Source organism: Emydura macquarii, unplaced genomic scaffold (assembly GCF_026122565.2).
Source record: "Emydura macquarii macquarii isolate MOO-44397 ecotype Brisbane River unplaced genomic scaffold, CSIRO-AGI_Emac_v2 contig_1551, whole genome shotgun sequence".
In the NCBI taxonomy this organism is placed as follows: domain Eukaryota; kingdom Metazoa; phylum Chordata; order Testudines; family Chelidae; genus Emydura; species Emydura macquarii.
In genome coordinates this window covers 17,708,219-17,730,158 of record NW_027131688.1, presented here as the reverse complement: position 1 = coordinate 17,730,158, position 21,940 = coordinate 17,708,219, and the positions used below count along the sequence as shown (strand labels likewise).

Here is a 21,940-nt window from a genome sequence, read left to right as displayed (position 1 = left end):
CCAACATAGATTTGTCAAGGACAAATTACACCAACCCAACCTAATTTCCTTCTTTGACAGAGTTACTGGCTAGTGGATGTGTAGGGAAACAGACAAGATATATTTTGATAAGGCTTTTTATTAAGTCCCACATGACATTCTCATAAACAAATTAGGGAAATGTTGTCTAGATGAAATTACTATAAAGTGAGTACACTACTGTTTGAAAAAGACAAAAACAAAAAACATTGAGACTCAAAGCGTAGTTACCAATGAATGGTTCACTGTCAACTGGGAGGCGTTATCTAGTGGGGTCCTGGAGAGGTCAGTCCTGAGTCTAGTACTATTCAATATTTTCATTAATGACTTGGACAATGGAATGAAGAATATGCTTATAAAATGTGCAGATGACACCACGCGAGGAGGGGTTTTGCAAGCACTTCGGAGTACAGGATTAGAGTGAAAAACGATTGTGACATGTTAGAGAATTGGTCTGAAATCAATAAAATGAAATTCGATAAAGACAAGTGCAGAGTACTACAATTAGGAAGGAAAAATCAAATGCACAAATTCAAAATGGGGAATAACTGACAAGGCAGTAGTACTGCAGAAAAATATCTAGGTGTTATAGTGGATCACAAATTGAATATGACCCAACAATGTGATGCAGTTGCAAAAAAGGCAAATATTCTGGGGAGTATTAACAGAAAAAGTGTCATATCTAAGACACAGGAGGTAAACTGTTCTGTTCTACCTGGCACTGGTGAGACCTTAGCTGGAGTAGTATGTCCAATTCTGGGCACCACTCTTTCGAAAAGATGTAGACAAATTGGAGAACTCAAAGGAGAGCAACAAAAATGATAAAAGGTTTAGAAAACCTGACCTATGAGGAAAAGTTAAAGAAGTTGGACATGTTAAGTCTTGGAAAAAGGCGGCTGAGGGGGGAACCTGATAACATGCCATCAAAAACATTAAAGGACTGTTACAAAGAGGACTCAGATTAATTGTTCTCCATGTCCACTGAAAGTAGGACAAGACGTAATTGGCTTAATCTGTAACAAAGGAAATTTAGGTTAGGTATTGGGAAAACTTTCTAACTATAAAAAAACCCCACAAGAGTCCTGTAGCACCTTAAAGACTAACAAATTTCTGCGGGCATAAGCTTTTGTGGGCTGCAACCCCAGTCATCTGACGAAGTGGGTTGCAGCCCACGAAAGCTTATGAGCTTATGCCTGCAGAAATTTGTTAAGCTCATAAAATGTTGTGGGCTGCAACCCACTTTGTCAGATGCATGAAGATGCACGGGGTGGCAGCCCACGAAAGCTTATGCCCGCAGAAATTTGTTAGTCTTTAAGGTGCTACAGGACACTTGTTTTTGCTGTATACAGACTAACACTGCTATCCCTCTGGGACCTCTCTAACTATAAGGGTAATTAAGTACTGGATCCGGTTACCAAGGAAGGCCTAATGCTCATCACTGGAGGTTTTAAAAGATTAGACAAACATCTGTCAGGGATGATCTAAGGTATACTTGGTCCTGACTCAGCTCAGGGGGCTGGACTAGATTTTTAAGGTCCCTTCCAGCCCTCCATTTCTATGACTCATGCTGCTATTTTAGGGTAGGTGACTATTATTCACCCCTTTCACAGATAAGATATCTGAGAGATTGCAGGTCACCTCAGTCACAGCGGGGAATAGAAGCCAGATGTGGAAACCATGGGAGAGGTCTATTATTTTTAGAAAATTGTGTGTGACTTTATTTACCCACTTGTTGTACTACTACCTGTTTAATTCCAGGGGATTAAGTTATTTCCAGAGACACTAACAATGGTACTGGTCCATTGTTGGATGGAAATGGTAGAATCGTCAATAATAACGCAGAAAAAGTAGAAGTGTTCAATAAATATTCTTGTTCTGTATTTGGGGGAAAACAGATGATGTAGTTATATCATATGATAATACTCTTTCCATTCCACTAGCATCTCAGGAGGATCTTAAACAGCAGCTACTAAAGTCAGACATTTTAAAATCATCAGATCCAGATAATTTGCATCCCAGAGTTGTAAAAGAGCTAGCCAAGGAGTTCGCTGGACCATTAATGTTGATTTTCAATAAATCTCGGAATACTAGGGAAATTTCAGAAAACTGGAAGAAAACTAATCTTGTGCCAGTATTTGAAAAGGGGAAATGGGATGACTCGAGTGATTATAGGCCTGTCAGTCTGACATCAATCCCAGGCAAGATAATGGAGTGGCTGATACAGGACTCGATTAATAAAGAATTTAAGGAGGGTAATATAATTAATGCCAACAAGAGTTTATGGAACATAGATCCTGTCAAACTAACTTGATATCATTTTTTAATGAGACTAGACGTTTGGTTGATAAAGGTCACAGAGTTGGTGTAATTTACTTGGACTTATTTAAGGTGTTTGATTTGGTACTGTAGGACACTGATTAAAAAAACTGGAATATAAAATTAACATGGCATACATGAAATAGAATAAAAGCTGGCTAAACTCATAGGTCTCAAAATGTAGTTGTAAACAAGGAATCGTCATTGAGCAGGTGTGTTTCTAGTGGGGTCCCACAGATTCTTGGCCCTATGTTATTTAACAATTTCATCAATAAAATTGTCACTGATAAAGTTTGCAGAGGACACAAAAATTGAGGGAGTCATAAATAACGAAGAGGACAGGTCACTGATACAGAGCGATCTGGATCACTTGGTAAACTAGACACAAGCAAACAATGTGTGTTTTAATAGGCTGAATGTAAATGAATACATCTAGGAACAAAGAATGTAGGCCATACTTACAGGATGGGGAACTCTCTGCTGGAAAGCAGTAATTCTGAAAAAGATTTGGGGGTGGTGGTGGATAATCAGCTGAACATGATCTCCCAATGCAACTCTGTAGCTAAAAGGGCTAAGGGAGATCCTTGGTTGCTGTAATGGGGTTGGCTACCACCCAATCTCCCCCTCATGGCCTGAGGTCGCTCTCCAGCTCCTCGCCTCTGCTTTCCCCCTCCGTAGGGCTCCTTAACCAAACACCACAATCCAAAGGAAATTACAACATTCCCTACTAGGGACCACTTTATTCAGTTCTCAGGTACACATTGGCCCTCCAGGCGCAGCACCAGTTCAGTCTCTCTCCTCCTAATTGGGGGATTCCCAGCCCTCCCCAGAGCCAGTCATAGCTCAAAGTCTCTGCAAGAGCTACTCTTGCTCTCCGCAGCCGCTGTTTTCTCAAGCCAGCTACAGCTTCTCAGGCTTCTGTTTCCTGAGCATCTCTCAGCTTACTGCAGCCAGCTGCCGCTCTTTATAGGGAATCAGCTACTCTCACACAGGTGTATGTCCTTTAGTAATCAGAGTTGGCTAGCCCCAGGCCCTCCAGGCAGTAAGGGATAAGCCACTTCGTTACAGGTGCATAGAAAGAGAATCTTGAGTGGAAGTAAAGAGGTTCTTTTACCTCTGTATTTGTGACTGCTGCTGGAATACTGTGTCCAATTCTGGTGTCCATAATTTGGGAAGGCTGTTGATAAATTGGAGAGGGTTTGGAGAAGAGCCGCAAGACTGATTACTGGATTAGAAAACAGGTCTTATAGTGAAAGACTCAAGTTAAATAGACTGAGCACCTTAACAAAGAGAAAGTTAATGGATGACTTGTTTACATTCAATATGTCAGAGACAGCGCTAGGCATTAACAGACTAAGCAATTGCTTAGGACCCCAAGCAGCTCAATGGGGCCCCCCTATTCGCTTTTTATTGTAAGAACTTGTCTGTTTTATTATGGGGGGAAGGCAAAAATATTCCCCACTTATGGCCCCCAATGGGCTAGCACCGCCAAAAAGGACCTACAAGGGGAACAAATGTTTACTAATGAGCTATTAAGTCTAGAAGAGAAAATATATAACATGATCCAATGGCTCAAAATTGAATTTAGACAAATTCAGATGGGAAATAAAGCATAATTTTTTAAATGATGAGAGTAATTACCAGTTGGAACAAGGTTCATGGTGGATTCTCAATCACTGAAAATTTTTTCATCAAGACTGGATTTTTTTTCTAAAAGCTCTGCTCTAGGAATTATTTTGGGGAAGTTCTATGGCCAATATTATACAGGAGATCAGACTGGATGTTAGTCTGTTCTGGTCTTTGAATCTATGAAAAAAAGTTACTTACTGTATTGTAACTGTTGTTCTTAGAGATAAGATGCAGACATGCATTCCATATAGGTATGCACATGGCCAGCACACTGAAGCTGAAGAACTTTGCCTAGTACAATAGTACCCATATGGGCAGCACTTACACTTTGTGGTCGTATAGAGCTCCCCTTAGTTCTGAGACCTCCCCCTTAGTTCCTTCCCTCCAAACGTCAAGAGTATAAAGTACCTACTCCAATACTTTGTATTTGGAAAATTGCATGTAAGGAGACTACCATCAAAGCCTGCAACTCTCCCATTCTCCTTGCAGAAGTTATCACCACAAGGAAAGCAGTTTTCTCACAAAGAAGGAAGAAAGAAATTACTAGAGGCCTGAAGAGAGTCCCATAAGAGTCGCTAAGACAATATTACAGTTCCACAAAGGAATCATTTCTTTTACCAGCAGGTGGAGACGAGTGACTCCTTTCAAGAACCTCACTACCACAGAGTTAGAAAATACTGAATTCTCATGGATGGGTGGATGAAATGCTGAAATTGCTGCCAAGTGTACTCTCAATGAACTAAGTGCAAGACCAGAAGAATGAAGGCATAACAGGTACTACGAGACGTCCTGGATACAAACCATCTTCGGTTGAACTCCCTGGGCTAATGACCACATCAAGAACTACTTCCATTTGGCCAAATAGGTCACTCTGGTGGAGGACTTTCTACGATTAAGCAAGATTTGCTGGACCGCCTCCAACTTCAATTCCTCTTCATCTAATCATGCAGCACCCATGCTGTGAGATCCAGGGAACTGGGCGCTGGATGTGAAATCTGACCATGATGCGAAGTCAGGAGATCAGGGTGAAGAGGAAGAGATATGGGAGGCTGAACCAACAACATGTGGAGGTCTGAGAACTAACACTGCCTTGGCCATGCTGGAACAATGAGTCTGGCAATGTCCAGTTTTGCTTGAGAATGTCCTGCAAGATGTGCCTGAACTGAGACCCCTGGGGGGGCAAAACAGCTAGCATTTCTTTTTGTCTCTCATGGCAAAGAGGTCAACCATTGGAATGCCCCAAACCACAAAGGTGGACTGCAAGACTCGGGGCTTCAGAGATCACTCATGATACAGGAAGAAATTCCTGCTGAGGTGATCCGCCAGGTGATTCTGGATCCCTGGTAAATGATCAGCCACGGGGATAATGTTTTCCCAATGCAAAGCTGCCAGACCCTGATCACCTCATGTCAGCACGTTGGGGTGTGCTCCTCTCTGTTCACATAATTCATTGCTGTGGTACTGTCAGTTAGGATGTGCGCCACCAAGTCCCTGATATGATCTTGGAGGGCCTGGCAGACACTGCAGATGGCATGAAGCTCCAGGACACTGATATGCAGAGAAGCTTCCTGTTCTGACCACAAGCCTTGACCTTTCAGCCACCCCAGATGTGTTCCCCAACCAGTTAAGGAGGCATTGGTGACAACAGTCCTGGTCAGTAAGGATCAAGCAAAGGGAACACCCTGACACATACTGCCCTGAACCATCCAGCACCATAAGGAGTCCAGGATCAGCAGAGGAAGTTGGACCGGTCTGTTGAAGGATGAGTATTTGGATGATAGACTGATTTCAGCCACATTTGAAGAGGAGCTAAATCTGGCAAATTGGATTACTTGTGTGCATGCAGCCATCTGACCTGGCAATCTCTGGCATACTCGAGCTGTGCCTGACAGTTGAGGCTGCAGTTCCAGACACAGGTGGTGAATTGTGTGGAATTGGTCAGCTGGCAGAAATGCTTTCAAGTTCATAGAGTCTATTAGGGCTCCAAAGAACACATTCTTTGAGCTGGGATCAATGTTGACTTTCCACCTTTTATGATAAACCTAGACATTGGAGTAAGCATAGCGTGAACTGAACATGAGCGGGGATCTGCTCTGGACCCATCCCTCAGTAACCAATCGTACAGATATGGGAAGATATGAATTCCCTTCTTCCTGAGGTACAGTTACTATAATCATGCATTTGGAGTGGAAGACAGACCAAAAGGGAGCAACATATACTGATAGTGCTGGACTGTCCCAACGAACCAGAGAAACCTCCTGTGGCTTGGGATAATTGCTATGTGGAAATAAGCATCCTGAAGGTCCAGGGCAGCAACCAGTCATTGTGGTTTAACACAGGAGGGACAGCTGCTAAGGTGACTATCTGGAATCTCATGTAGTTGATGTGTCCATTGAGGTCGCAGAAATTGAGGTTGAGTCTCCATCCCTTCCTTCGGTTTAGGAATCAGGAAACATCAAGAGTAGAATGCTTGTCCCCAGTGCTGTAGAGGACCCTTCTTTACAGCCCCCAAAACTGGTGTATATTAAACCAGCTTGAGAAGCAGTGTCTCATGAGAGAGTCCCTGCAGAGGGATGGAGTAGGGGAGTGGGAAGGAGGGATGGAGACAAACTGTATGGCATAACGTGATCTGACAGTGCTTAGAACCCGGCTGTCCATGATAACTGAATCCCAAACACTGTAAAAATGAGCCAGCCTGTCTCTCAATGGGCAAGAAAGGAGACCGAAAGGTCATCATTGCACCACTACCCTGAACACACAAGTCAAAATGGGCACTTGCTGGATGGCAGGGGAGGCTGAGACAGCTGGCTAAATCTGGAACCAAAGGGCCTTTGCCTTTAGGATCTATGCCCCTTCCTGGGGAATCCTGCTGCCTCACAGGAAATGAGTGCCTGAAGAAATGCTACAAACAACATTGCTGCTATTGCTGCTGACTACTCTAGTGGTGCTATACAGGGAAATCTTGGCCGACCAGCAAAAACCCTGGACCACAACCGATAATTAGAATATTGATTATCATGCTTATTGCCAAAAGCAGCTGAATCAGTAGGTCTTAGCAGGCCTCTGCAACAGGGGTTTGAGGGAAGAGCCGACCCTGTGTCCTTCCTGATAACAAGGATAAATAAGGGAGAAGAAGTTTGGGCTAGTAGGACTCTTCATGCACACAGTTTAGGGTCCCCAATGGCAGCTGAAAGATGGGCCAATTGGAGGGCTACCACTGTACTGCTCAAGAGCAACACCAAACTTCGGTAATTATTGAGGGTTGGGAGTGTTTTGCTAACCAGTTGCGGACATGAGTAAGTGCTTGAGACTAAGTAAAGTATAGTTTTAAGTGAGAGCACTCTTGTATTGTACTGTTTGGGGCACACACCTATTAGTCGGATGGCCGCGTCTCCATTAATTTATTTCCCACCACACCAAGACTAGTAGTTACCAAGAGCTTTGGGTTGAAAGAATCCTGGGTAACAGCACCTCTGTACAGCCAGAGTATAAACCCCGAAGGAACGCAAAGTAGCTTGGGAATCCTTAAAAGCGTGCAGGGTCTTGTCGGGTCTTTTCTGAAAAGACAACCTGACCATCAAAAGGTAGAATCCTCAATGGTCTGCTGCACATCGGGTGCAATGCTTGAATTCTGCAGCCATGAGGCCCTCCTCATGGTCACAGCTGATGCCATATTTCTGGCCAAGACATCTGCCATGTCTAGAGTTGAAGTCTTGGATACCATACAGCCTTCTGCAAAGAACACCTTAAACTCTTCCCTAGAGGCTTATGGCAATTTGTGCACAAACTTAGACGTGGTTTTCCAATGAACAAAATCATATTTAGAGCACAATGCTTGCTGGTTCACAATGTGCATCTGCAGGGAAGACAAGGTATAAATCTTCCTTCCCATCAAGTCCATCCTTTTTGACTCTTCATCCTTAGGCGTAGATTTATACCTTCCCTGTCATGCCCTGTTTGCTTCATTGCCACAAGAGATTTAGGGGCTGGGTGGGAGTAGAAACTCCCAAAACCCTGCGTGGGAATGAAGTATCACTTCTCCACATGCTTTGCCCTAGGAGGCAATGAAGCAGGAGTATTCCAGAGGGCCTTTGCAGTCTCCAAGAGGGCCTCATTTATCAGGAGGGCTACTCTTCCTGGGACTGATGGCTGGAGACTACCTAGCAGCTTATACATATTCCCCTGCAGAAATTCAGCCTGGATGCCTAAGGTACCGGCCATATCACTAAGAAGATCCTGATATGCCTTGAAGTCTGCAGGCATTGAGGGAGAGGAGGAGCCCAGCACAGTAGAATCATCAGGAGAAGACAAAGAAGCAGTTTACTGCACCAATGACCGATTCTGTTCTTGAACCACAGCGTCCAGTCGGGATAATGCTGGAGGCCCAGAGGGAACAGGCTCAGTGACTTCTTGTCGCTGCAATGGTTCAAGAATGGAAGCCACCAAAGGGACTAGTGATCTCACTTTGGAGTGGGTCATAGAATGGGACCTCAAAGACCAAGGACCATCCCAAGAAGGCCACTGGGCAAATGCATATGGCATTGGTGACAGTAATCCGAGAATGGTCTCTGGTGCCCCTCGGGTGATGATGAAGTGGAGGATGACTCTGACCTGGATCTCGAAGAGTCCTGGAGATTCTCCAGTGACAATGGGGGAGCCAGCCCCAATGAGGAGAACAAAAAACCTGAAGCCCAACACAGGATATCATTGGTGCCTAAGAGAAATAGAGAATCAGCACCGGCAGTACAGAGGGAAAGACTCCCACCAGTACTGGAGGTGGCACCTGCACCAAGGCAGAGGACAGTACTGAGCTCAATGAAGGATCTGCTGCTAGGGCAATTATGGTGCTGAGGGCCACACCCACATCGAGGGGGGCCTTCAGTGCAGGGCATGGCATCAACCTTTATTCCATCACATAGGATATGGGCACCACGAGCTGCGATGCCGATGTACCCAGCAGCTCTGCCACACAGACAGAAGGTACTGAGAGAACAACAGAGAGTGAAGCAGTAGAAACTAGAGCACCAGAAAACATCTGAACTAGTGGAGAGTCTGGCACTGCAGGTTTGAAGCCACCTGACAGCCACCAGCATGGAGACATTTGGCACCGGTGCCAACGTCATCAATACTGGGATCAAGGGACACCCCATAGCCAGTACCGGAGCTGATGGTACTGACATTTGCTGATCTCAGTGCAGTACCGGGGAGTAGTTAGACCTGCTCCATCCCATGTACCAGAAGGAGCACAGTACCAGTCAACACTCCTCTTAGAAGAGGAGAAAATCTCCCTGAGCCCTGGAGCTGTCCCAATTAGTTGTATGGGACCTCTTTGTTGCTGCACTAGAGGGAAAATGACTGCTCTTCTTCTTAGAGGAAACAGTAGAATCCGAATGTGTAGCGGCATCACTCGCTGGTTCCAAAGGCAACCACCATGCAAACGAGGGCTTCAGTGCCAAAGCAGGCTTCATGGCCTGCTCCAGAAGGTGTTGCTTCAGCCATAACTCTTTTGCCACCTGAGTCCTCTTCTTGAATGACTTTACAGATGGAGCACTGTTCCTTAATATGTACCTCACCGAGATACAAGCACCTCATGTAGAGATCACTATTAGGGATGGCCCCCACACACAACGTCCAATGCTTGAACCTTAGTGAGGACATCACACAACGAATTATTCTAACTAACACTACACTAAACCTAAGGTATTACTAACCATTATCTAGAGGAAAACAAAGAACTCTCAAGAAACATACTGAAAGGTGAGGTGAAAACACCCCACTGAGCTTCAACTCTAAAGGCAAGTGGTAAGAAGGAGCTGAGGTGATTGAGGCAGTGGCTCCCTTACATTGCTAGGTAGATGACTAGGGCCATGGCATGTGAGCGCCACCCCCATGGGTACTGCTAGGCAAAGTCTTCTGGCTTCAGAACTCTGGGTGTGCACACAACTACATAGAATACACATCTACATCTTCTTGAAGAACGCTCCATCTGTTAAGGAAAGAGAGAGGGCACCTGAATGTCTGTCTTGGAATGAAACAGTCATTAAAAACTAACAAGTCAGCAAGCTGACAGAACAAAGGAATAGCTGCAATCTAGATGAAGCCAGTTCTCTTCAGTTCTTTAGAGGAGGAGTAGAAGAAAATTCCCAAAAGGAAAATGAAGGAAAAACCCCAGAGGCTGAGAAGTTTGAGAGAGAGGAACAAAGACTTTTCTGAGGGACATGAAACCTTTACGACTGCCGGGCTAGCTGAATTGAAGGACGCTGGCTTCAGGGATCTGAAAGAAGACTCCATGTTCTGGAGAAGGGGGGAGGATGGATCTTGGACTCCTTTGAAGACTCTGACCACATCCCAAAGAATGTTCAAGAGTTGCAAGGAAACTGAGGCAGGAAATGGTGTACAGGTGTTTATTATTTTGCGGGGATCTGCAGATCTTTTGTGCTGGCTAACAAATTGATTGTTTTAGATATCCTTCTGCCAAGTCTGTCTATTGGCTTCAACTGTCATATGCCCCTGAAGAGGTAAACTATAAACCAGAGTGTGCATAACAGGAGAGCAATGGGAAAGGCTTTGCTTAAGCCACTGGGAGTCCTGGAGAGTTCAGCACAGATCTTGGAGCCTGGCCTAGAGCAGCTCGGCCGTGGCGACCCACTTCTGAAAAGAGACACCAGACAGTGTTTGAGAAGCATTCCAGAGGCCAGAGCCAGACATAATGGCTGAAGCCTACTGTGATCCAGGGAAGCTTGAAAGTGTACAGACCCAATGTATGGGTCTAAGCACAGCAGCCTGGTAAGTGTTCAGCAAAGGGCTGTGACACCAGGTCTCAGAGACCCAAATCTCAGCTACTTTGCCACACAAGTTTTTCAGCAGCAACATGGCAAATTACATGCTTCTGTAACCCACACCTAACATGGTCCTGTGTCCCCCTCATGGAGCTAAACCACATATAGGAATGTACGACTGATACTGCTTTGATGCTAAGAGACATGGTTCCAAGTAATATAGGGACATACGTCATTCACAGGTCCCAGGGTCAGTTCCCCGCAGATGACCCAAACAGAGTCATAGTTACATCTGCCTATTCTGTCTGTAATCACGAGGCCACAGTCTGATCCCAGAGCTGGGAAGAGAAACCAAGAATTCTGAGGGCCATTGTTCCACAGCCGACTCAAATATTTATGTCATGTATACGTGTGTGAAGTAACTAGCAGTGTGCATGTCATGCCTCCTGGTATAAGGCTGGTACATGGAGAATAACAGCATGCTTTCTGCTGCCCTGGTTATTCCTATAGCTGACACTGAAGACATCTGTGCTGTGGATCAGAAGGTTGTACATTCAGACCCTGCTGATGATTCGTGTAGATGTGAAAACTTATACAACAGTAAAAGTTAGCATAAGAACCTTGGAGTAATTGTTGGAATTATTTTATATTGCAAAACATTGTATCTAAAAGTGATTTTGAATGTTGTGTGAATATTTATTTTGTTGTTTATATTTTGGTTAATAGGAGCTGCTCCGTTAAGAAAGGGGTGTGGCAGGCTAAGAAAGGTTTTGCCTGTGATCCAGAGATTGGAAGACCTTGCCTGTGTAAGCTGCAGAAAGGTCAGAACCTGATTTAAGATACATATTTTTCTGAAAAGCAGCCTCATTCTCACAGGTGCAACGTCAGTATTTAATAGGGGCTGGTTGCCTCCAGGTATTGCTAATAAATTATAGAACCTCTCACTTGTCAGTCACCGGTTTAGAAGGTATTAAAAATTGTTCCCATCTGATGGATGTTTGGTAGCTCCTGCACAAGTATGGCAAGTCCCGGTTTCAGTTCCTAAATATCACCATTATGTTTTGTACTGAACTGATCCTCTGTGGGCAGGACCTGGTTCTTACTAGGTGTTTTACCCTGATCTGAGTGGGGTCCTCCAGCAAAAGCTCCCGCAGTGGGGACCAGTCACCTTGCTATAAATTTGTGAGTTGGCAAGACTAATTGTCACATGCACACTGAAGACTGGGCATGGGAAGTTCAAAAATCAAAGGACAGACCAAAAAAACTGGCCTTAAATATTTTAAAAGTCTCATTTTCAGTGTCAATCTCAGTTTTCTAGAGACAGATGTGTGATTTTTGTCTTTCTATGGTTGGCAATAGTGCAATTTGTTGTAAGTAATGCTAGGTCGCAGTGGAAAGGTCAAATGTCCTTTTTAAACAGGTGATATTATATTGCTTGTTGTGTATGAAGTCTTTCACTTACGGTTATCAGCAGGGCTGTCAATTAATTGCAATTAATGCATGCAATTAATACAAAACAAATTAACCAGATTAAAAAATAGTCATGATTAATCAGAGTTTTAATCGCACTAATAGAATACCAATTTAAATTTAGTATAAATATTTTGAATGTTTTTCTACATTTTCAAATATATTATTTCAATTACAAAGTGCACAGCGCTCACTTTATATTATTTTTATTACAAATATTTGCACTGTAAAAAAGATAAAAAATAGTAGTTTTCAATTCACCGCGTACAAGTCCATTTGTTCCTACTTCTTGTTCAGCCAATTGCTAAGACAAACGAGTTTGTTTACATTTAATAATGTAATGAGATAATGCTGCCTGCTTCTTTTTTTATTACAACATCACCTGAAAGTGAGAACAGGCTTTTGCATGGCACTGTTGTAGCGGCATTGCAAGGAATTCACGTGCCAGATATGCTAAACATTCACATGCCTCTTCATGCTTCGACTTGTAGGCTCTAAAGTTTTACATTGTTTTGTTTGAGTGTAGTTATGTAAAAAAAATTCTACACTTTCACAATAGATTGCACTACAGCACTTGTATGAGGTGTATTGGTATTCTATTATTGTTTAGCAGCGCAATTAAAACTGCGATTAATGGTGACTATTTTTTAAATCTCATGATTAATTGGGATTATTTTTTAAAATCACCTGATAGCCTTAGCTATCTTTATAAACCAACAAGAAAGAAGCAGGGGGGGAAAAAAAACTACACGGCACAGATAATCCCACTTACCCATTAAGTTGTGGAGCTGCACTGATAACAGCCCACCGATTCAATATGGAAGTAAGAAACAGAAAATAAAATTTTAGCTGTAAAAGCAATCACTGTAGAGCATGCAAAAGTCACATTCACTGTGATCTAGAATGGGTTAATTGGTTTGATTAGGTTATAGCCTTCTGTACAATGCAATGACCGCCAGGGTATTTTGCAGTTCTGCCCCTCTATTACTACATTTGCTTCCAGTCTGTGTCAACATTTGAAACAAGAAAGAAGAAACCTGTTTGTTGGATCTTTCAAATACTCTTAGTTCCTGATAAATCTGCAATGTTTAAAGGGACAGTAATTGAAAAGTACCACAATTCTATCTGAAACACTTCGGTGTTTTCCCCTCTAATTTCTTTCATTTACAATCATTCTGTCTCCTTTTCATGTGTTTATTTAGTGAAAGTGACAATATACAAAGTGTGATTGAATACAGGATCTGCTCTGTTTGGGTCTTTCCAACAGAAACATTGGAGACAAACTATTTTTAACTCATTTTCTGAAATAAACTAGACAGAGGTGTCTTTTTTGTTTAGGTGCCTCTGTACCTCAACTGATTGGGCTCCTGTGTTTGTTTTGATGTGGTGTACCCAAAGAAGAAATGTGGCCATAGCTATCATTCAAAAAACCAAAGAAATTAAAATGTATGGTTTTTAAAAAACGGTCTCACCTTTGCTTAGGATCCTTCTTCAGCAAACCTGACAGAAGAGATTTTGCTTCAGGTGACAAAGTGCGTGGAAACCTAATCTCCTCCATGAGGATGAGTTCAAAGAGCTTCTCGTGGTCCTGATTATAGAAAGGGAGCCGGCCACACATCATTTCATACATTACGACTCCTAAGCCCCACCAGTCCACCGCACGACCATAGTCATTGTCTTCCAGCACCTGCAGAAATGTAGAAAACAGCTTTTTACGTATTCCTATGCTGTGAACATACAGGGAACTCAAGCGACAGGATTTATACTATTATATTAGTTTTCAGGCTTTTCACAACACTAACTGCAGGCACAGCATACTTGCTGCAACTGAAACAGCAGATCCCATTGCAGACCACTGATACTAATGCTCACCAATGATTTATCAACAGGGAACGCTCTAGGCAAGCAAGAGGGGAAAAAGGCTAGAGAGAGATGGCGCTCTCCCCCCACACATTACTTCCATGATAGGCATAACCTTCTAAAGCCTAGAGGCTGAGAACCCAAGTCTGTTCTCACATTACAAAGCCAGCTGTTAAATCCTAACTTATTCATTAGAAACCACTCCAAATGGGGCCCCATTTTAAAAACAGGATGCCATGTGGGGGGGACAGAGGACAGGGTAGGACTGATTAACCTGTTGCTTGAAAGGTAATATCATATCTGTTCCCCCTCCATGTCAACTTGCACGTTTTCTTTAAACATTCTCACCAGAAAAGTTATGCTACAACCCATGAAAGACTGCTTGTGCATTTTTAGAAGAACTGCTGATCTGAATTAATCTATAAGGACCAGAGATTCAAAATAGTTCTGCTCCCTACTGCACTTCTGGTTATTATGGTGCCCTAAATGGGAAACAAGTGCTTTTGAAAATCTGGCCGTAAATCTTTTCAATTTGCAATTTCCTTACCAAACACACAGGTATTGAGAAAAAACACTGTTTAACTCTCACAGTGGAGAAAATCCACAATTACAATTTTCTTTTACTTAATTCTATCCCCAGGTTTGGGTTTTGTTACATGATATTTGATAGCTTTACTCTCCTTACAGTTCTGCACTTCACTGCTTATCACTGGTAGGAGTTAAAAGCACTGTTTGTTCGTTCTTCAGTGCCGTGCAATGTCAGTGTCCACCCAATTTACAGAACTGCACATCAGAACCATTTATGCTCAGAAATAAAAGTCTGCAGGGGGATTCAAGACCAAAGAGTCAGCTGAAGCCAGTAGAAGTTTTGCTACTAACTTCAAAGGGAGCAGGATCTGGCATTTTATAAATTAATTATAAAGATCCTGTGGATAAATAGGAAGATCAAGATTTTCTTTGTAACAAATTATTTGTGTTCTCTATTCACTAATTATTTAGTTCTCTGCCTCAAAAATTATCTGAACCGGAAAAAAGTCTTGCAGTAAAAATCCAAAGGCTGTCAGGTATTAGATTACCCTGCACATGTCTATTTACAGCATCTCTTGCTGTATGATTCACACCAAACGACAGCTGGTTCTACAGCTGCCCCATATATGTATAAGACCAACACAGCTGCTTGTCTGCCAGGATTCCAGGAGCCAGCCTCATCCTTTATGAGGAATCACAGGCTCTAACTTCATAGGAGGTATTGTGTGACAATGCAGTTAGCCATATTTCTGAGTCACACCCTTTTAGTAAGCACTTCCTGTTCATTCTAAACCATTTAGGTTACTTAAAATAAAGTAGACACATTGCTGCTAGATACACAATAGGATTTAAAAAAAAAAAAAAGCCAAGATCAAGTCCTACAAAATCAGGTCTTCCAAAATGCAACAATAAACTTTGCACAATAATTTGGCCAAGATACCAAAAGAACACTATACATTATAATTACTAACTAGAACCCTGCATTTCTTACCTCAGTACAGTACAGAACCAGTACCGATCTTAATTTTTAAAAGTAAAAAATACTTCTCACAAACACCACGGTGCTTATATTAATTTTTATACAAAATAGGACTATGATTTATTGTTACTCTAAGTATGTTCACAACTGAGAAGAGAAAAAATAATATATAGTAGCATGAAAGGTATTTGTATAACCATGATTTATTGCAACACGCATGGTAACTGGGAAGCAATAAGGTAACAAGGTCATTTAACTTAAATTAAGCGGATGGCCAATTCATAACAAACAGTTCTAGGCAGCTGTGTGATGGAATTTACAAGAGAAGACACAACAGCTGTAAACATGAGAGTCATCAATATATCTGACACATCAAAGCTGCCGCAGTTCAGTCACTGCCATCCATGCACAAGATTCCAATACGAACCTAAAAACAACTATGCAACAACTGTATAAACATGTTCTCATGCTGGATTCAAGTTACAAATAGAGACGAGAAGATAGAGACCCCTACTTTTAAAGATGCATGACCTTAAACATACATAATACGCACTCACACACAATTTCCAGATTTTTTGCATGCTATCAACCAGATGACAAAAGCCTTCAGAATTTAACACTCCATCCCACAGCTGGGATTTGCAACGAAGGCAGTGAGCTAGGTTAGTCAAAAGGATTTGGCCTTCTGGGTTATGGTTGAGCCAGATCATTATAAAAAGGGAAAATATTAGTGGTAAAATGACTGAGGGGAAATCCATGTAGAGACATTCCATGGCTGTTTCAGACACATTCCGCATCAGGAAAAAAATTCAAAAGTTAAATAATCTCCAATGAGATTTACCCAGTCTTTCATTGGCCCACAAAATCCTCAGTTATAATCAGAGACTAAAGTTTAACATTGCTTTTAGAAGGGACAGTGCCAAAATAAAAGCCATATTTGTAAACAACAAACATCAGTAAAACAACAAAGGCTAACTCCTTGCGTCAGTGGTCCTCAACCATGGACCACTGGTGATTCACAAGGGACTTCTGGTTGTCCATAAGAGCAGACAGGCATCATGGGGCTGGCTCTACCTCCTTGCTTCAAGCTACTTTGACAGGTGTCCAGTCGCTGGATGCCTGTACAAAGCTAAAAAAATTGAACACAGCTGCCTCCACTGCCACTGCTGTGTAGGAGGAGAGTACAGAAAGGACAAGAACTATCAGTGGAACAAAAACCGGAAACAGAAAGAATACTTCCCTAAGGTTACTTTTCCACGTAAGCAATTCCTGTAATTGTGCCCTACATTACTACAATTAACAGACTATTTACTAGGTGCATTTCACCCAACTTGAACAAAGAGTGAAATGGAGTCACAGTTTCATTTTCACGCTGTCATGCACAGCGCTCCAATATCTGGATTGCAAACAGTTCAGGGGAAATGTTTAAAAACTGTTTTTAAGAGAAAAGTCATGAAAATATTTCTGCTCATTATGTTCCGCAAAATTTCTTTAGTACAAAGAAATGTAAAATTTTGAACATAGATTACTTGTCTGCAGTGTTCCTTCCAGAAAAAAATGGTACAATATTCACATTGGGGAATATAGATATATAACTCTACAGTAGTATGTATTTTTGATATATACAGTGGTAAATATCATCATAGTTACAGGGCTAGCTTCACCTCTATCCCCATCTTGATCTCTCTGAGTGCACCCCCTCAGGTGTCAGATCTTGTGCCTTACCTATCCTGGGCCCAAATTCAGCCATTTTACCTCTAATTAGACTGGACTCTGGACCATCACCACTGTGTATCAATTGTGCTTACCCAGCAAATCTGACTGAGTTTTGACAACCTGCAGTTCTTCCCTTGGGAGTCGGTGTACAGTGACAAAACAGCCTTCCCAAAGTATTGTTTATTCTGCAGTAGCAATAAAGCATTTAGACCAAAACGGATTTTTGAACATCAATCTGACCTAAAGCCTTACCATCCTCTGATCGTAACCAAAGTGGGTCTAATTTCTTCAGACACCCCCACTGGGTGCTTGTCTCTCAATGTGGTTCCTCTGAAACAACTTCCCCCTAACCACCATTCCCCAAGTCTTCCTTTTCAAACCTGCCAGTTCTTTTGATCTTCTGCTTTCCAGGACTTCTCCTGGTCTGGCTTTGTCTTTAAATGTCTCAAGTGTTTGCTGAGATATGGCTTGTCTTGAGCCATGCTATTCCCCTGCCTGCTTGTTATTTCTTACAGACCCTTATTAAATTAGATCAATATATTAATACAGAGAACATCCCAATAACCACACCAACACACAGCATTCATAATTATATAGGGAAGTTCCACATCCATCACAAATATTACTTATTTAATTTTTAAAGGATTTAAAATATATTCAGTATAATTTTCTATATCTATTTCATTTTTAAAATATTTAATATACAAATACACACTGCTATATAATTATAACTTTTAAATACTCCCTGTTCCTTTCTCTTTTTAAAGGCACACAGACAGAGAAAAATAACCTTTGTGAAAATATTTAACATTTGTCTGTACTAAAGAAATTTTGCAGAACATAATGCACAGAAAAGTTTTTAATTTATATTATATAATAATATATACATACACGTTTTACAAATAAACTAACAGTAGAAATATTTCATAACAATTCTGCTATCTCAAGAATGGCATTTATTTAAGCATGTAGTTAGGTACAACAGCTGTAATAAATAAAGGTACCTCTGGTGCAAGATATTCTGGAGTGCCACAGAAAGTCTTCATTGTTGCTCCATCCTTGATACCTTCTTTGCATAGCCCAAAGTCTGTTATTTTTATGTGTCCATCTTTATCCAGCATCAGATTTTCCAACTTTCATAAAAATCCAAATTAAAATGGTTATTAGATACATAATCCATACACTTGAGTGAGTTTGTAAAATACTTGGATTTCTGCAGGTTATTCTTTTCTGCCCTGTTCACCCTGGGATAAGAATTATACTAGCTACCAAAGCATATATAAGGTAAATATACATTTATATCATTTTCTTTAGGGATAACTTTAGAAAAGTAATCTGAGATCATTGGCCGCTGACATGCATATGTGAGAATACAGAAAATAGTCCTACTACAGCGAAGCTTCTTAAATGTTATAGTCAACAAAAGCAAAAACGTAAAGACAACAAAGGAACTCTTTTGCCTCTGCTTAGAGCATCTTTCATAGGCCATTTCAGTACTGACAGAGGCTGGCAGCAGCGACAAATACAATGAATCAATTTAAAGCTAAAGGATCAATTTACAATAGCATTCTGTACATGGTGAATATGCTGTAAATTTACTTAGAATTCGGCAATTATCTAAAAACAGAGTGCTGGCACTACTCATTTCTGATGGCACTACCCATATCTCATGAAAATAAGTTCTATATGCTGAGGGTAGCTATGATATAGGATGGGATTTTCAAAGAAGCCTCAGAGAGATAGGTGCTTAACTTGTACTGAAATCCAGAACAGCTTGAATATTCATAGATTCCAAGGCCAGAAGGGACCATTGTGATCATCTGGTCTGACCTCCTGTATCACACAGGCCATAAAGCTTCCTCAGAATAATTCCTAGAACATTTCTTTTAGATAAGAAATAAAAATCTTGATTTTAAAGTTGTCAGTGATGGAGAACCTACCACAACCTTTGGTAAATTGTTCCAGTGGTTAATTACTCTCACTGTTAAAAATGTACATCTTATCTCCCATCTGAATTGGTCTAGCTGCAACTTCCAGCCACTGGATTTCTTTACATCTTTCTCTGCTAGATTGAAGAACCCCTTATTAAATATTTGTTCACTGTGTAGATAGATACTTATAGACTGAAATCAAGTCACCCCTTAACCTTTTCTTCGGTAAATTAACTTGATTGAGCTCCTTGAGTCTGTCACTATAAGGCATGTTTTCTAATCCTTGAATCATTCTTATGGCTCTTCTCTGAACTCTCTCCAGTTTATCCACATCCCATATATCCAACACTATCCAGAACCTTTCATCTAGATGGCTCCTAAAATGAATTGTGTACTGAAGATATATATAGTAAAAACACTTCTGGTGAGGGAATGCAGCTATCATTCTTAATCAGAAAGAACACAAAAGTTTGTATGATTCATTTTTTCCCCCCAAACAGAAAAGCAAGGGAAAACTTAGCCAGTTTTAATTGCAAAGGAAAAATAGGTCAAGGGAGCAGAATGTTCACACAGTTTAAATTTGTACCTAGAGAGGGAAATTGACCAAGACACAACTATCCTCCTTCACTTAGCAGAACTGTCAGGGTTTTTTCATATTAAAGTGGACATTCTTTAATTTCACATCCATCTGGAGATGCACCCCCAATAACAGAGTGCCCCTTCATATTCTACCAAGGCAGTGGTTCCATACACTCAAAGGGAATCAACCCCAAAAATACACTTTCTCCAACACATTGCAGAGTATTCAAGTGCTTAGTTTGAGATCTTATAAAAATCAAAGCCCACAATAATAAAGCTGTAATATTTCTGTTATAACCAAGTTTAGTAGATAGGTTTATTTTATTTAAATGAAATCAGCTTTTGTGATTTTAAGAACTGTAACAACCCAAATCCATTTTTAATAGCCTATGAAATTAACAGACTTCTATGTACCTTTAAATCTCTATAAACCACATTCTTCTCTGAATGCAGGTAATCCAGTGCTGATACAATCTCAGCTCCATAAAACCGAGCCCGGTCTTCAGAAAAGACACGCTCTCTTGACAGATGGAAGAACAACTACAACAGCAACGTTACATTAAGAATGCACATACTTCTGAGTTATGTACAGTACTTTATAGGCCATGCTTGGAATCAGATATTAACCCAGAAAGGAACCTTTGCCCCCCAACCCAGCTGTGCTCCAAAACATTCTAAAAGCTGTACCATAAATTAAATGATTAAACGTAAGTTTAATAATATATTTCAAATTCACAGCTGCTCTATTTGACAACAAAATTTTTTTATCAATTTTTAATCAATATATTTAATCAATTTTTATCAATATATAAAAAAACAAAGACAAATCAAAGATTTTTTCTCTTAGCTAGTTACTTATTAAACCAGATTTTTATTGCATTACTTTAAAAGCTGGAGTTTCCATATTTTACATAAATTGGACTTCCCTTCTTTTGAAATGTCTAACAGCATTTGTTTTCATTTACAGTTCTGTCTTCAAAGTATCATGTGCTTTGAAATCATAATACAAAAGTCACCAAAGCTTTAATTGTGTAGCAAAACTAGAAAGCCAAGCATCAAGATGTAGGAACCTTCTGAAGCAATAAAAGTCGGACTTGAAGAGGCTAATGTAATTTGTGTTAATTAGAGGCTCACCCCTGAATACCCTTACTCATTTATGTAGTCCTAAATCATGTGAATGGTCACCACCAATGTAGGATTACTCATATGAGAGTTAGGGCTACATATATGAGTAAATTAATGAGGGCTCAAACCAGCAAATCCTAACATGAAACTGAATACAAAAAATACAGGAAAATCCAAAAGCCTTTTAACATTGTTTCCTTACCTCGCCTCCATTAGCGTACTCCATAACAAAACACAAACGATCATGTGTCTGAAAGGAATACTTTAAAGCCTGAAACAGATTTAAACAAAGACTTAGCAGAGATCCCACATGAAGGTTTACAAAAGCGCTTTTAGTGAAGTTTTAGAAACAGGGATAGAGATAAAATACCATATTATATTGTAACAATATGGCAATATTTTATAGAAATTTCTCTGTTAGGTTCTTCTGTAGCACCTCTCCATCACTGCAGCAGCTGAGCACTGACCCCAGGGTGGTTTTACTAAAACAACATAAAAAGTTTAGATATGGGAGTTTAGCAAAAGGATGGATCAATTCTGGAAAAACACACATGTAAAACAGTTACAAAAATTACTATGGGACAGAGTTATATCCCATCAATAGTAATATGAAATATACTGAAAACTTCTCCAATGAGCACCACAAGCTCTAACAATCCCAACTCTCAGATCAAAGGGCCCAATCCAGCCAAACAATGAATGCGAGGCTGTGCACATGCACACTGTTCTGTTCCTTCTATATTCTCTGCTGCTGCTGCTCCATGGTGACAGCCAGCCAAGAGACTGAGAAATTCTGTCAATATGTATTTACCGTCAATTCATAAAAAACAGAATAGGCAGGGAGAGAGTGGTGAAATGTCATGAAGTGCCTTCATCCAGTTGTGTCATGTGGATTCCTGCATCACAAGTACCACCAGATTGTTTGCCACACCCTTGGATTTATTTTGTTTAGGTCATGACCCAGGTTTACAGCTGAATTTTCAAGACACGCAGTTGCAGCCCTTTGCTTT

At 41.0% G+C, this 21,940-nt stretch overlaps 1 protein-coding gene across 5 annotated transcripts in view; it reads right to left on the bottom strand.

Moving 5' to 3' along the window:
• Positions 1–21,940, bottom strand: part of AKT1 (AKT serine/threonine kinase 1) — a 106,470-nt gene that overhangs the window by 24,672 nt on the left and 59,858 nt on the right. For 2 of the 5 annotated variants that reach the window (XM_067554959.1, XM_067554960.1), the window contains exons 8-11: positions 21,133–21,201; positions 20,220–20,345; positions 18,300–18,428; positions 13,685–13,899 (exon numbers count right to left, since the gene is read on the bottom strand). In XM_067554959.1, the coding sequence (XP_067411060.1) occupies positions 13,685–13,899; positions 18,300–18,428; positions 20,220–20,345; positions 21,133–21,201 (539 nt within the window). Of the gene's footprint in view, positions 1–983; positions 1,032–1,288; positions 2,831–3,448; positions 3,512–9,711; positions 10,615–13,684; positions 13,900–18,299; positions 18,429–20,219; positions 20,346–21,132; positions 21,202–21,940 lie in introns of those variants that run through there. The other 3 variants (XR_010921152.1, XM_067554962.1, XM_067554961.1) reach the window with 3 other exon arrangements.